This window comes from Notothenia rossii (assembly GCF_949606895.1).
Source record: "Notothenia rossii genome assembly, chromosome: 3".
NCBI classification, from domain to species: domain Eukaryota; kingdom Metazoa; phylum Chordata; class Actinopteri; order Perciformes; family Nototheniidae; genus Notothenia; species Notothenia rossii.
This window is the reverse complement of record NC_136901.1, coordinates 86,633,376-86,648,896: the sequence shown is the minus strand read 5'-3', so window position 1 is coordinate 86,648,896 and position 15,521 is coordinate 86,633,376. Positions and strand designations below refer to the sequence as shown.

General features: G+C 40.2%; 1 protein-coding gene across 1 annotated transcript in view; it reads right to left on the bottom strand.

The window, feature by feature from the left end:
- rxfp1 (relaxin family peptide receptor 1) overlaps positions 1–14,151 on the bottom strand; it is an 85,324-nt gene extending 71,173 nt beyond the window's left edge. Inside the window, exons 1-2 of the mRNA XM_079668143.1 lie at positions 13,809–14,151; positions 7,668–7,805 (exon numbers count right to left, since the gene is read on the bottom strand). Coding sequence (XP_079524269.1) covers positions 7,668–7,805; positions 13,809–13,851 — 181 coding nt within the window. The 5' untranslated portion in view covers positions 13,852–14,151. The remainder of the gene's footprint in view (positions 1–7,667; positions 7,806–13,808) is intronic.
- Positions 14,152–15,521: the final 1,370 nt, after the last annotated feature.

The following is a 15,521-nucleotide window of genomic DNA, read 5'->3' as shown; positions in this document are numbered from 1 at the left end:
CGTAATATTTTTTTAATCAAATATAAACACATAAAAACAATAATTCAATAACGTGCTTTTACCACTAGGCGGTGCACACAAGGTAGACACAGCCATAATAACTTTGTATTATTAGTGTAGGACACTTATGTATGTACAACATCTGAAGATGTGTAGTTTTATTCATGTTTTCACATAATTGTACAGCATATTGCTATACTATTTCAGACTCAGTATTTACATTCTTATATTCAAAGAAAATCAGTAATATCTTTAAAAACTACAAGTCCTTTTATATCAGATGTGCACCGTTATGGTGTAAATATAACCTATCTATGAATTAGATCAAATATAAAAGTCAGCCGAATTACTATTGATACTGCAAGGAGACGTATTGTGTGAAGAGAAATTGAAGATGTTGTTTAATTGTTGATATATTTATGATCCACGTCAAGTCTTCAGTTTCGGCGGCATTTCTCCCAGTTTTTTCAAAGGTCTTCTCACCAGGGCTCTATAAATAAAGAACTACGGCAGATATGTAATATGCAATGCAGCCGAACCGTGTATTACAATGCCGTTATGTGATGACTTTCAAAGAGAAAAGCAAGAACACTCGGAATTATTTTATTCTTTTAAAATGTTTTTCCGATTTCATATCATATAAACACCAAATCCCAACATGCATGGCGGCTAAAACATCCAATCGGCGAGTTTAAACCATAGCTGAGGATCTTGGGTAATCGCTCGAAATGCCTACGTCTGTTTCCGGTTATTTTTATTTTGAAATTCAGTTCCTGACGGACGCCAAAAAAGCCAGAGATTATGGAACTAAACAAATAAAGAAAAACAAGGATAATTGTGTGTAATTGGTGAGTAAATAATAGTGTGTTATTTTGAAAAGAATAACAAATTAGAAGGAAAAAAAGATTTTAAAAAATACAGATTTCAGTATCCTGAGGCTCTCAGCCCCATTTTTCTCCTCTTGTCCTCATTCAACAAAAGTCAGAAATTATACGATTTAAAATAAAAGCAATAATTGTGGTTTGCTATTGAGTAAGAACATGGACAGAAATACATTGCTTTTAAAATCGTGCTGTGCAACACGAAAAAAAAGGGGGAAATCGTGTTGGTGAACACGAATCAATAGATTAAAAATCGTGTTGGTGAACACGAAATGCCATGAGACTGGGTTGGAATTTGCCATAATCTCTGTAAACAGGATAGTGCTCGACACATAAAACATTTCCCTGAGCACTACTCCTCATTGTTATCCTGCTTCCACACCAATTCTTCAGATCGCAAAATAGAGGGAAGGGAAACTAGAGATGAGAAAACCAAATCACACATTTGCAAACTATTACTAGCTAATGTTCTTTTAAAAGGTCCCCTATTATACTGTTTTTCATCAATATATTATAGGTCTCGGATATTCAAAACATGTCTCTGAAGTGTTTTGCTCCAAACACCAAACAGATCACCCATTGCAGCATTACCCATAATCCCCTCTGTTTCAGCCCTGTTTCCAAAGTGCTGATTCTCTGTCTGTTACTTTAGATGAAAATAAGGAGCCCCTCCGCACACCCCTCTGAGAGAGATTTGATTAGAAAGAACACAATGGTGCTCTAGGAGGAGATTCAGGTGATAAGGGGGGGGGAGGCGGGGGGGGGGGAGGGGGGGGGGGGGTTACGTTGGTTGGTGATTGGCTAATAGTTACACAAGCCACAACATCGTTATGACTTCAAGTGGCAAAAATCTGATCAGCTCATTTTCAGACAGGATTTTATATAAATGGATCAGGACAAAAAGAGAGAGAATCTTTCTTCCTGAAAATGTCAGACACTCTTTAAACAGAGGGGACATGTGTGTGTATAAAAGACTGGAAGAAGTGGATTTTGCATAGGTGACCTTAAAGTGCCTTACACACCAAGCCGATTACGGCCGTCGATAGATGACGGGCCGTCGATGAGCGTTGTGTCGCCCTACTCAGATTAGTGTGTCCCGCACCGTCGTGTCTTTTCGGCCGTGCCGACACCTTCCACCGCCGATTCGATATGTTGAATCGGCGGGCTGTCGGCCAAAGAAATCACTCTGATTGGCTGTTCAGCTTAGCGAATCAGTGCATGAGAAGCGAAACGGAAGTGAGGGACCCAAACAAACTATTAAGAAGGCAAATCTGAGATTTCATTTAACTCCAGCTCTCGACACAGGTTGGGGAAAGCCCCATGAGCTTCTCGCTGTAGAGTGAAAATGGAACGCACACACTATTTGTTTGTTATATCACGCAGTCTGTTCTTCTTCTTTCGGTTATCGAGCAGTCTGTCTTCCGGTTGTTGCCTCTTTTGAATGACGAATACACACTATCGCCGCCTGCTGGTAAGGAGAGTTATTGCCACTCACGCATGCGCAGTTCGTACGTGCAACTTGGCCGTTGGCTGAAGTCTTTGCGGTGTGTTCCAGTGCAACACATGGCCAAGACGCAGGAGACGTGAGGCGACGTGAGGCGACGTGAGGCGACGTGAGGCGACGTGAGGCGACGTTCCCTCGGGACGTGTTCTTTGGTGTCAGTTTGGTGTGTAAGGACCTTAAGTATCAAACATAAAAGTATGCAATGGGCGGCAGAATTCCCGCTATAATATCCATGTGTCTGCCAAGGAGGTTATGTTTTCGCCTTGTTTGAGGATTGCAGAAAAACTTTATTTTCATGGTCATGCATAGGCAAAGGAGGAAACAATTTCATTTTGGAGCAGATCATTATCAAAGGAGGATAATATAATAATTTGTCTCTGTGGTTAAGATTGCAATATAGGGTGAATGTGTTCAGCCTTGAAGCATTATAAGGTCTTAGGACTGTTCACTGTACCATGCATAGTTATCCTACTGGGGTAACTATGCATGGAAACCAATCAATTGTTTATAATCAAGTCCTCTTCCTCGAATATGGAGAGGAAGAAATGACTGACTGGTTACTGGAACACAATGGCGATTCAGGCTATCCAATCGCACCCACGACACTTGTATCTGTTCTGTCTAAACCTTTCACCAGATTTGAAGTCCTAAAGTGGGACATGATTTTTTTTGTTCTCACCCCTGAGGCAGGCTGCTATTTTCATCAGCAGTGAATGATTAGGGAGCGATGTGGTATCAGAGATCTGCCCTATTTAAATGTTTTTAAATCCTCCAAAATGTAGGAATCGAAAAACCATAGAACCACTTTCAAAATGAAATAAATATTCATGCTCAATACCCCACTAAAATGTAGTTTAATGGATCTGTGTGACTGAATAAGGAGCAAACATTTATTCAGCAAATCAGTTTGTCTGGTTTAATTCTGAGGTTTAAGATATTTGAGCTACTTGGTATTTTGTCCCATCCCTACTTAATCGATTGATGATTTTATCTTCAACACTTTTTCCAAAGGGCCTGATGACTTGCTGAGAGATGCTTGAAAGGGCAGTGACAGTCAAAGAGGATTTAATCAGTGTCCCTTAAACTTTAAAAAGGCGAGCACTGAGTTTCTCCTGACAAGATTGATCACAGCAAAGCCCCATTTGCAGAGAATACCGTTTGAAGAGTTGAGAAAAAGTTCAATTTGTTAACCTCCTAAAACTAAATTCAAGAAAAGTTAGACTTTTTATTTTCCTTCGAATGTAGTCATTGCATTTCAATTCAAACGGTTTTTGGGGTTAACATTTAAAAAACGATTATCAAATGTTATTTCTGCTGACTAATAAATGAAAAGTGAGCAATGAAATGAATAATACCCAAGCACTGAGAAGGGCTATTGATGGAGGACAAGCTGTCCAGAAGCAACCAGTAGAGTATAAAAGGTCTCATTCTCACATTAAAAAGGAATTGCAAAATCATTATCCCATTAATATCAATCATTTTTTGTGTTGTATTATATTACAAGTTTCCTAGAATATTCAGTTAAATGTTCTTTATGCAAATGTGACTTTAAGGGTGCTAATGACCTTTTAATGGCCACTTGGGCAGTGCAACAAGCAGCAAACAGCATTCATATTTTATCCACTTGTAAACTTATTATGGTGAATAATGTATGTTTTGAGGTGTGAATGTGACGTCGGCTCTTGAAGAAGAGAGCATTACTCACAGTGACTCCCGAATGAGTAACTAAATGTGGAAAACAAACAGTAGATTTTGTACAGATCAAGAATATACATTAGTATTCATTTGATGTCGGGTGTATGCCCCCCAGCTGTATACAAGCCAAACGAACCTTGGAGTGACCTTCAATAGAGCTTTTAAATTCGACAAGCAGGTCAGCAGCGTAGTCAAAACCTGCTTTTTTAAAATACGGCTATTGGCCAAGACCAAGTTGTTTTGATCTTTTAAAGACCTGGAAAGGGTTATTAACGCCTTTGTTACCTCGAGGTTGGACTACTGCAACGCTCTGTACGTGGGTCCATACACACGTCAATTAAACGCCTGCAGCTGGTGCAGAACGCAGCTGCACGTCTACTCACTGGCCACAAAAAGCGTGACCACATCACCCCAATTCTGGCCTCACTACACTGGCTTCATATTCGGTTCAGAATTGATTTAAAACTCCTTTTATTTGTTTTTAAAGAACTAAATGGGCTGGCTCCGACCTAAATAGCTGAACTCCTCCATCGCTACACCCCAGCCAGAGCTTTAAGGTCGGCTGACCAACTGCTGCTGATAGTGCCTAAAATCAGGCTCAAAACCCGAGGGCACCGAGCCTTCGCAGCAGCTGGCCTCAGGCTCTGGAACACTCTGCCCCTCCATGTGAGGTCGGCCCAGACCCTGGTGTTTTTAAATCTACACTTAAAACTCACTTCTTCTCCCTGGCCTTTTAGTCAGAGCGGAGCATGACTCCTGACTTTTCCCTGTGTTTTTTATATATCTGATGTAATTTATTGTCTTTTATTATGATTGTAGTAATGTGTTTTTATGTGATTGTAGTATTTATTACAGGTACAGCACTTTGGCTCAACCAAAATTCGCTTTTAAAATGTCCTTTATAAATAAACTTTGATTTGATTTGAAACACTAACCATTTCAGCTTTGTTTTGTTCACCACCAACTTTGGAGGAAAAACATGTGGCTCTTTAGTCCCTTACGCTCCACAATGATCAACAGCTGCAAACACTGGTTGGGGGCTGGACAGACGCAGTGCAGTGTGTTTTTACAGCTTTGTTTCCCCCCAAAAAACTGCTGTCTAGTACAGGAAACAAAGCTGATGAGAGCCATGAGAGTAAATCACAACCCTGAGTAAATCACAACCCTGAAGTTGCAGTCACAAAAACCGAAACAATTAGCTAAACGATATGCAACACTGAGCAAATCTGCAGTTGCGGGTAAGTGAAGTAAGTTTATTACATATTTGTGGGAGGTGGCAAATACTGAGGATCTTGTTGCAATAGTAGAGTAGTCATTTCTTAAATATGAGGACATTATGGGGTTTTCCCATGATTTATTCACAAAGGTTTATTCCTTCACATTTCAGAATTATTGCCAGTGTTGACCGTTTTGCAACCGCCAGCTGCAGCAGGCTGATTTCATCCACAAACTCATCCCCCACATGTATTCCCTACAAGGGAGTCACAGCCATTTAGTGAAGTTATGTCACTGGTGTGCTTTTTTTCCAGACAACAAGGGGAGTGAAACGTGGGTAAACATTCATAATATTCATGCCGCAGGGGGTAGTGACATCAGTGGATGATTAAGGGGACCACATGAATGCTAGCTATTGTTCCTTCTCTGCATGGGAGCGTTACTACAGCTGGGTTTACACAATGTATTTCATTCACAATTAAAATGCAGCAGGTACAAGTGGAACAAAAAGGCACATAAACATTTAAATAAAATGCTGTTGTTTAACACTCAGTTTGTTCTTATTTCATATCAGTGGCGTAATGCTTCAGATGGCTGGAGACAGGAACATCTTTTCTGGTAATATAAAAAGCAGTGAAATGGTTCCATCTTTATAAGACGGAACGTAAACCATCTGACACAAAGCCGACATCAGATCACAATCCTTCCTGCGAGATGACTAAATTTGGCCCGGAAAAAGGACAGAAGTGAACTGCCATTTTTTATAGTTTGACAGCTCTTTAATCAAATGTGCCTTTTTCAGTACAGCAGCCATGATTGATTATCGCCTCCTGAAAATAGATCAGGATATGAATAATTTTTGAGCCTGTTTTCTCAAACTTGAAATCAGCAGGGTGAGGAGACTTCAGTAATTAAATATGTTAGAAGTGGAGGTCTTTGGATGGAAATAAATGTAGTTTTGTCAACAATGATTTGTCATAACAATGTCCTTTGAATCAGGGAGCTGCAGTGTCAGTATAATTATAAAAAAAAATTTTTTTGGGCAACCTTCATAAATTCAGTATCTAAAATGAATAAGTGAGTACAACAAGTCCGGAGAGGGGGATGCTTGATGGCTCAGTGGTTAGAGCTGGCGGAGTGTGCGCTGCCAAATACGCAGGTTTGACTCCTGAGACCTCGGAAAATGCCATACAACGTCATCCCCTCTGCCCCTTTTCACCTCTAGCTATAATAAAATGCACGGTCTGAAAAACAAAACTGAGAGGTCTAGTAGACTCCTGGGTTCACTACTTAGGTAAACCACAAAAAAGTAAAAAAATATAATGTGAAAATGATATTATATAAGAATAAGAATAAGAGTGGTAAAAAATAAATCTGAAATGTAATAATATTAGAATTGCATATTCATCTTTACAAAGATAATTGAACAGACTTTATAAAAGCTGACATGACGTTATGAAGAGCACTTCTGCTACCCTTTGCTTAACTGTGACAGATGTGTAAACATGGCTCATACAATCTGTGTTCTATTCACATTGTTAGCGTGTGATCAATTTTGGGACCGTGTCAAATGTGTGCAAAATGCAGTCAAAACATTACTGTTGTGTAATTGAGATTAAAATAATTGAAGTAGAAAACAAAATGAAGATTGAGTTTAGTCAATGATACCGCCTTCATCCCAACCCACAATTTGTTTAATAAATTAACTTATTTATCAGGCAGTTGTGAGCACATGTAGTATCCTGATGAATAAGGGTTTTATATATACTGCCAACACCAGCAAAAAGCTATAAGTCTTTTTAATTACGCCCTGAACTCTGAGGCCCACCATAAGAGCAAATTAGCATGTAGTTAAACACGGATCAATGAGTATAAAGAGGGCGTCTGTTAGAGATACACTGGATGTATGCTGTACACTAACTTATATTGCAAAAACCACTATAGGGGCCAGAATATATTATAAAGTCAATTTAAAGTTAATAGAGCTAGTTTATGTTTAGTGCTTTTCCAGTCTTTGCAAACTCTAAAAACACTTTTACATATACAAATCAGCACTCACCCGTGTACACACATTCATAGAGGCAGAGGCTACCAATGGAGACTAACCTTCATTTACATTCACTCACTTTTGGCCATGCTTTTCGTTCACTGCAAGCGCTGGGGATTGAACCACCGATCCTCCTATTGGAGCATGACCACTCTGTCACACAGTCATTTACTGACTCAAAAATGAATTGGATTTTGTTTAAAGGTAATCTTTAAAGTGTCCATTTCAAGACATGAGATTTTCCGAGTGTCATCTATTTTTTTGCTGGTAAATCCCAGGCATCAAGTTTCACTGCACATTGAACGAGTAGACATTTTTTAATTACCACAGTTCTCCTCATCCGCTTGATTCCCACAGTCATCGATGCCGTTGCAGTGCAGGAGCTGAGGCAGGCACACGGTCAGGTTGCCACACGGGAAATATCCAAGGGGGCACATCGCTTTTTCCTCGCTGATATTGAACGCTGTAAACAAAGCAAAAGATTCAGACGTTTGATTGGGAATGCAAAATACCTGCCACTTGTCTATATATGGAGAGCCCTTGTCTAAGATGTCCTATGGCAACTTGTGCTTTATCTCAGAGTCTGTATTATGAAGAGGCGTGGAACAAACAGTACATATGAACATATGTGGAGAATGTAGGACATTTGCTATTAAAAAAGGTGGGGGAGGAAAGGATTCATTCCGTCATTACACCCTGTCTTCATTATAAATATTCCTTATCCATGCACCATAGTGTGAGTGTGTTGCACATTACAGGACAAGGATAAGACACATGCAGATTATTCATTCAGCCTGTATGACATCCCTGAACTGGGCCTAATTAAGAAGAGAATATTATTTATGATAATATCTACTTTGCACTTACAGCAGTCTGGCATCATGCTGAATTATAGATTTAGCATCTCATTATGTCTCAACAGGACCTCTCACAATTCCTTACTCTTTGCCCTTCAATAGGGAATAACGATTATGCGTTTTACCCCGTCATTCGTCATTTACTCTGAATCTTTTTACCGATAGTTAAATATACAGTCGGTAAATCTTATCTTGGTGCAAAATAAACACATGTATTACTTTATTTATACATGCATTCAGCTTTTAAGCTTTCAGGTAGCAGTATCAAAGAGCTCAGGATGCTTCTTCCACGCTGAGCTGCTCAATGACTTGTCAAGTGTTTGGTATTTTCGGCTAAATAAACACAGATGCTCTTTATACAACATTTATTCAAAGGGAATACAAAATTCCTCATCCTGCTGCGCCCCGTTTGACTGTACGACCCTCATCAGACTCAAAATACTAATAGCTGCTTTTAACCTCCGTGTCAACAGCTCTTTCCAGCGAATATGCAGATATAATGAAAAGTGTTTTCTCTGCACCGTTCACTTGTGTCTCCAGGTATAAGTATTTCATATCTAGCTCTTGGCATACATACAGATTTAATCAAACAGTGTGACCATGGTGTGAAGCACAGTGTAATCACGTCAGCGGTTACATAATGAACAGTCAGCATGATCAGATGTGCTGTGAAGCACTAACATCACTTAGATAAGCTTTGCCAATTAGCAGAGACAAAACTGAACTCCAACCACTGTCAGCCTTAATGATGTGGAAGTGTTTTTAAAGTTGCAAGTTTGCAAAAAAAGTAGTTATTTGTCACTAATCCATATTTAGAATCTTAAAACCAGCCTCAGCCACTGCAGCGTATGACTGAGTTTCATGGGGTTGCTGAATTGTTCATGAAGTTGTGACTGCCAGTCCTCCCTGACTGACAGCTAGAAGGAACAATAATGTCTTCACAAATTGGAAGACATTATTGGACCAAGTGTGGCATTGGATTGTCTGGGAACGGTGGTTTTGGATATATAGTCACTTAAGCAAAGCAATAAAAGCACTTTAATGTTTTTTTATTAATGAAAAACGAATAACAACTCAGTCGTCAATCAACAACCTAAAAACTGTCATTTGGCTCACACTCTTTTTGAAACACATTATGAGATGTCACTTACCAAAAGGATTTACAAAATGTGTCAAAAAACCTGTTCTGATTGTACATTTTATGTTTCAATGTTTTAATGTCACATTTCTCAAGTGATATGATTATGAATTAAAGCACAAGAGATCCATTGAGTGTTTTTAATCATGTAGCACATTTACAACGGTGAGGTGACAGTGAAGTGCTTCCACTTTAATTGTGAAACTGCAACCTGACAGAAAGCATACTGATGAATCACACTAAAGCCACATTTTAGAAGAAGTCCTTTTTATAGAACAAATGTCAAATAACCAACAATTTCCTGGATAATTAACTCCTAAAGTATTGGCAAATGTAACATTATTTTTAACTCCTAATGCATCCTGCACAGCTGCCTCTCAGCGCGTGAATCATTGGATGAGACTGTTAGTGATGGTGAGCTGTCTAAGTGGATTTCCAGCAAATCCTTGTTTCCATCCATTTACTGTGGGAAATGGAAGAAAGCTCTCAACCAGCAACATAATACGATTTGTTTTTGTTATGACATTATAATTAACTCCTAAAGTATTGGCAAATGTGACATTATTTGATGAAAACACATCCTTCTATGTGCACAATGCCTGCCACTAAATCACCAAATCAAATTACTACAGTCAAAGGAATTATTTTACAGCATATAAGTTCCGGCTTTGACAAGCATTGTGTCATTGAAGATCATTGCAAATATGTAGCCTGTGAGAGATATACTGTAAGGCTGTCTAACAGTGTCATATGAATCATCCCTATAGATGTGGCCCATTGTTGAATGTCCTTGATTACGCTCGTCAGTCAAAGTATAACCTTTTCAGCTGTAATTTACACTCTTTTCTACTGACTCTCAACCAGCCACTGTGTTCTGGGGACCAGAAAGACTATAAAGCGATTAGACTTGAAATGAAAAAAAGGATATCTTGGATCCTTGCATTTAACGGCTCCTGCTGTTCAGCATGTTGAAAAGAAAAACTCCCAAATGATAAATGTTTCACAGGAGCAGGAAAGATTCAACATATAAATATTAATATCACATCTCATGTCGTGCCTTCTTTAGTGATGCTTCAAACTGAGTATTCCCATACAGCACATATACAAGATACTTCTTTTCTCTAATGTGTAGCACCACAGTTCAATTTGTGTTATTGCATGTGAGGTATATGGACTGCATGCATTTATATTTAGCTTTTCCATTCTGAACTACCCTTCAAAACACTTTTACTTTTACATTTTTACAAGTCATGGTCATCCATTCATACAGAATACACGTTGCAATCTGCTTGGGAAACAAAACATTCACACACAGCTGGCCATTGGGAGAAACCTGAGATTAAGTATCTTGCCTATAGGCTGAACGATTAATCGGTTTTAAATCGAAATCGCGATTTGAAATGATACGATTATCAAACCGCAAAGCCTGCAATTTTTAAAACTTTTTTTTTACATTTGTTTTTGTTCTTCTTGTGTGTCAGTCATCCACACCAATCAGAAGTGCTGTGCTCCACATGTACCAGCCATTTTTAACCAATCAGAAGTGGCCCATGATAGAAGGTGATAGACAGATTGATCCAATCACCGGCCAAGTGCTTTTGAAAGTGCCTGCCCTTTCCAAATGGCTTCCAATGGAGCTTTCCTCGATGGTTTGGTGAAACAAAGCATCTGAGTCAGGTTAGTAATGCTCCATCACATGTCTTACATCTATTACAGGGTATATCTTAAACTGAAGCTTGACTTTAAAGCAACTCAACAGAAGTTTCATGTAAGTTTAGTTATTTCACTCGGGCTGCGGGTTTGCTAGAGACGGGAGCACGTTGATGCGACCTTCCTAGCTGGAGATATGGCCGCATTTTACAATAAACTCGCAATTAGATATTTTCCCAAAATCGTGCAGCCCTAATCTTGCCCCAAGGACACATCGAAATGTAGGCTGCATGTAGGCTGCATGTAGGCTGGGATTGAACCTCCAAACTTCCAGCCACAGACTGAGACATTCTTAAATCAACCAGAGACAGAAAAAGTCTCATTTATATATTTCAAATAAACCACTCAACTTGAAAGTTTATATTTGCTCTGCTCCTGAAGACACATAAAAGGTTTCCTTTTTTAAATAACTTAATTGGATAGAAGGCTTTTTCCCCATGTGAATGGTGTTTCCTTTTTTGACAAAATCAAGTTAAATAGAGATAAGATGTCTGTGTTTTCTCTTTTTAATTTTTTAATTTTTTTAAATGTGCCTGATGCTCCAAGCGCTCAACTTTCTTTGGGCATCGGGCGTTGTTGGGCCACCAGTTTCATTTTGGTCCTGTTGCCTCTATGCTGAAAAGTGCATACAAAAACCTTCTTAAATAAAACACAATCGTATAAAATGCTTTGATTATTCCGGTGAAAGTTGAACTCAAACACTGTAAAGAAACAGCAGAAGGCCAACCAGCTACCGACACGCATGCAAGTTAAATTGTGTGCATGTGGATTAGGAAAGAATTATGTATTCATGATTTAACAAACCATAAACAGATTAACAGAGCTAAATATTTGGCAACACTTCATTGCTTTTTGGTCTTCACCCACTAAAGACCAGCCAAAAATCTATTTACTCCACTAGTTCTAAATCTTTCTAGGGATATAAAACAAGAGTCTGTCTGGTCTGATAACAAAAACGAATCGCATTATGTTGCTGGTTGAGAGGCTTCTTCCATTTTCCACAGTAAATGGATGGAGACAATGATTTGCTGGACACCCACTTAGACAGCCCACCATCCCTGACAGCCTCTGTCACTGATTCAATACGCTGAGTTGGCCAATCAGAGGCTGATAAGGAGCGCTGAGAGGCAGCATTGCAGGATGCCTAACATAAACCAGGATCTACACATCCTGGTGGCAGACTGGGAATCAGGGTTCAACAGATCTTTATGGCATTACTGTTTGAGCTGAAAAATGTCCTATCTTCTGTAGACTGTGACAACATGAAATATATAATCTTATTTGGTCGGTTTTTCAGAAGATCCATTTTCCACAAGGTAGCACACAGGAGCACAGCTTATGACTTTGAATATTTTGCTTTAGCTAAAATGCATGCAGTTATGCAACATACATATTCCTATCTTTGCCTTACAGTTTGCCTTACATGAGTGCATTAGCAGTTTCAACCTCAATGCACAAAGCCAAGCTGTTTTACAGCCAAACTAAACAATATCTTTATCACACAGATTATTTGAAAGATGAGTTGATTCATTCTTGGTAAACAAATACAGTTTCTCAAGGTCCACAGCGATGTCTTTACATGTAAATGACTTGTTTTGTCCATCTTAAACCCAAAGATATACACTTTAATATGATATAAAACAGAGATAGGTGGGAAATCTCCATATTTACAGTAAGAGGTTGAAAATCATATTTTCTGCCATTTTCAAGAGGACTTAAACGATCAATTACTTAATAGTGGGCTGGTTAGGGTTTTTCACATATTCAACTATTCTACTCCTCTTTGTATCACTGTTACAGTTTCAAAGCTCCAATAAAAGAAATCTTGTAAATTGGGTTTTCAGCTTTTCTCAGGATTCAAAACTCTATACTTCAGGGCATATTTTGCAATGGAGTTATTGTGCACTAGTGTGTCAGCCGAAGTACCAAAACTCGGTTTATGAAGACAAAACACACGCACTGGATTAAACTGTTTTGCTCTATGAACTAATAGCTATATTGTGACCTGAAAGGCTCTTGATAAGTCTGTCTGACCCAGAAAAAGAGCTTCTGTCAGTTTAAATTTAGTGTGGATACTTTGTTATTCCTCCAGGCTTCAGACAGACTTGAATTCCTGCCGTTGCAGAAAGCATACAGAACTACATTACAGTGTCCGATAAGATATTGCAAATGTACTGTTAATGGGGAAAAAAAGCTTATTAAAAAGGCTTTAAGACGGCAAGACATCTACCACTGACATGAGGAGATTCACAGCACTACAGAGCCCCCTCTCATAAACAGGGGACAAACCACAAAGAACCTGTATTGTTCAACATGCATGAAACAGGAATACTGTGCACCTTTAAATCCACAAACTCATGATATTATCAGAGAATAATTGGGAAATGCCTCCCACTGTTTCCAATCTCGTCCACTCACGATCATTTAGAAATTTCTAGTCGGTTTCTACTTAGTGGGTGGCAGATTGCATTGAAAATATCATTACGGCTCCCTGATGTGTTGAACCCAATACAAGAACACATTGATTAGAAATGATATCCTGCTGATACAGTGACATACACAACATCTATCAAAATCACGTCCTCTCTTTCTAGATGAAATGTCAGATCAAGTCACTGGGATAATCTCTTAGTTAGGAAAGCAAATGTATTGTAAATTGTGTGCAAAAGAGCATATGATTGATGAGGGCACAATGTTCACAAGATACTGAAGATTCAAAGACTTTATGAATTCGTCCAAAATAGTTATTTACGGAACTTACCGGACACCCCGTACGCGAATATCACAGCCACATAAACTTGCATGGTTCCTCGTGAAGTTTTATTGAGAACCGCGTTGGTGGTGGACAAGCAGGATCAATAGGTTCTCAATGGTTGTCCAAAGTGCGTACAAATAACACCAAAAAGTTTGTTTGCCCGCAGATCAAACGCGCGGTAGGAGCAAAGACCGTATTTAGGGTTGGAGCTCCTGGAGGAGGACCTGTAGCCACTTCGCAAGGTCGAGTCGGTCTGCACCCGGTCCGACAGAGAGTAAGGTCTAAGGAATCACTTTCCATCGTCTGACGCACGATCTGCAGCAGCAGCAACGGCACAGGTGCAGCGCGCTCAGAGGGGTGGAGGGAGAGAAACAGAGGGGGAGGATTAAATCTGGGACTCTGCAGAAGAGGGAAATCTATGCTACAAATGAAATGCGTGGATACTAATTGCTGCTCATCAAATTCCATGCTGATCTCGTTCATTATATGAGTGTTGTTGTATACACTCGCCAGGTGATATAGCAAATCAATTATCCCCATCTGGGTTTAAAGTCTGGTGCATTCAGGAGCGTCGCAAACAATCTCTTCAAGCCCAGAACAGCTGTCATGTTTTATTTTTCAAGACTATAAAAGGAGGAGATTTTCTTTCCAGTGCAACACATTTAAATCTTCAAAGTAAACAGTGAGTCCAGAGGTTGTTATCAGTTTATGTTCGAGTTCACATAAAAAGCCTTGTTCCCAGGCAGGGGCTTTGACAAGCCTGAAAATTGGATTCCCAGTCTTTACTGTCTCATCTTTTCTCCTCCTCACACAATAGCAATATTTTCTCCCCATATATAATCAGCCTTTATGTAACCTAAGTGCAGAGCAACTCTCACAGTTACAGGGCAATACAAAGTTAAGAATTCTTAAAGGGTTCAAGCTGAATCAATCAGTCACTGTTTTGGTTCACTTGTGTTGATCGCAGGTGGTCAAACAGCACACAGACGTTGTAAACAACCAGCTGGTTAAGCATTTAGCAGCTGAAAAGAAATACATTTTCATCAAGAGTTTGTGTTAGGGTGAGTGAAACAGGCAGGATCCAAATGCAGATTGAACAGAGAAAATACCTTTATTTCAAGGTTTAACACGGACAAACAGACACTACCCTGTGGACACAGTCACAGATAAACAAGAAACCAACAATGACAGACAGCAAAAACAGAACTTAAATACACACAAGACTAATCAACGAAACAATGGCCACCAGGGTGGGTGGAGGGGGTCTGGAGGACGGGTTTTGGGCTGACAGCCCAGGAGCACAGCGGAGGGCCCGGGAAGGGATCTCGGGCGGACGGCCCGGGGGCAAGGCAGAGACCATGGAGGGGCGAAGGCCATGGAGGGGCGAAGGCCATGGAGGGGCGAAGGCCACAGCGGGGCGAAGGCCACAGCGGGCGAACTCAGGGGGCCGAGCATGAGGGCGAAGGCAACGGCAGGAAGAGTCAGTGGGCCGGGCCCGAGGGCGAGGACCGCGAACCAGGGGCCGGAACCATGGCTGCTGGGGCCAGAACTGGGGCCGGAACCCTGGCTGCTGGGGCCAGGACTGGGGCCGGAACCGTGGCTGGGGCCGGAACCGTGGCTGGGGCTGCTAGCCTGGACTTGCAACTCCCTCTCTTAGGAGCCTTTTGGAGGCTCCGTGGACCTCCAAAAGCCAGACGAGTTCCAGAGAACGGCTCCTGG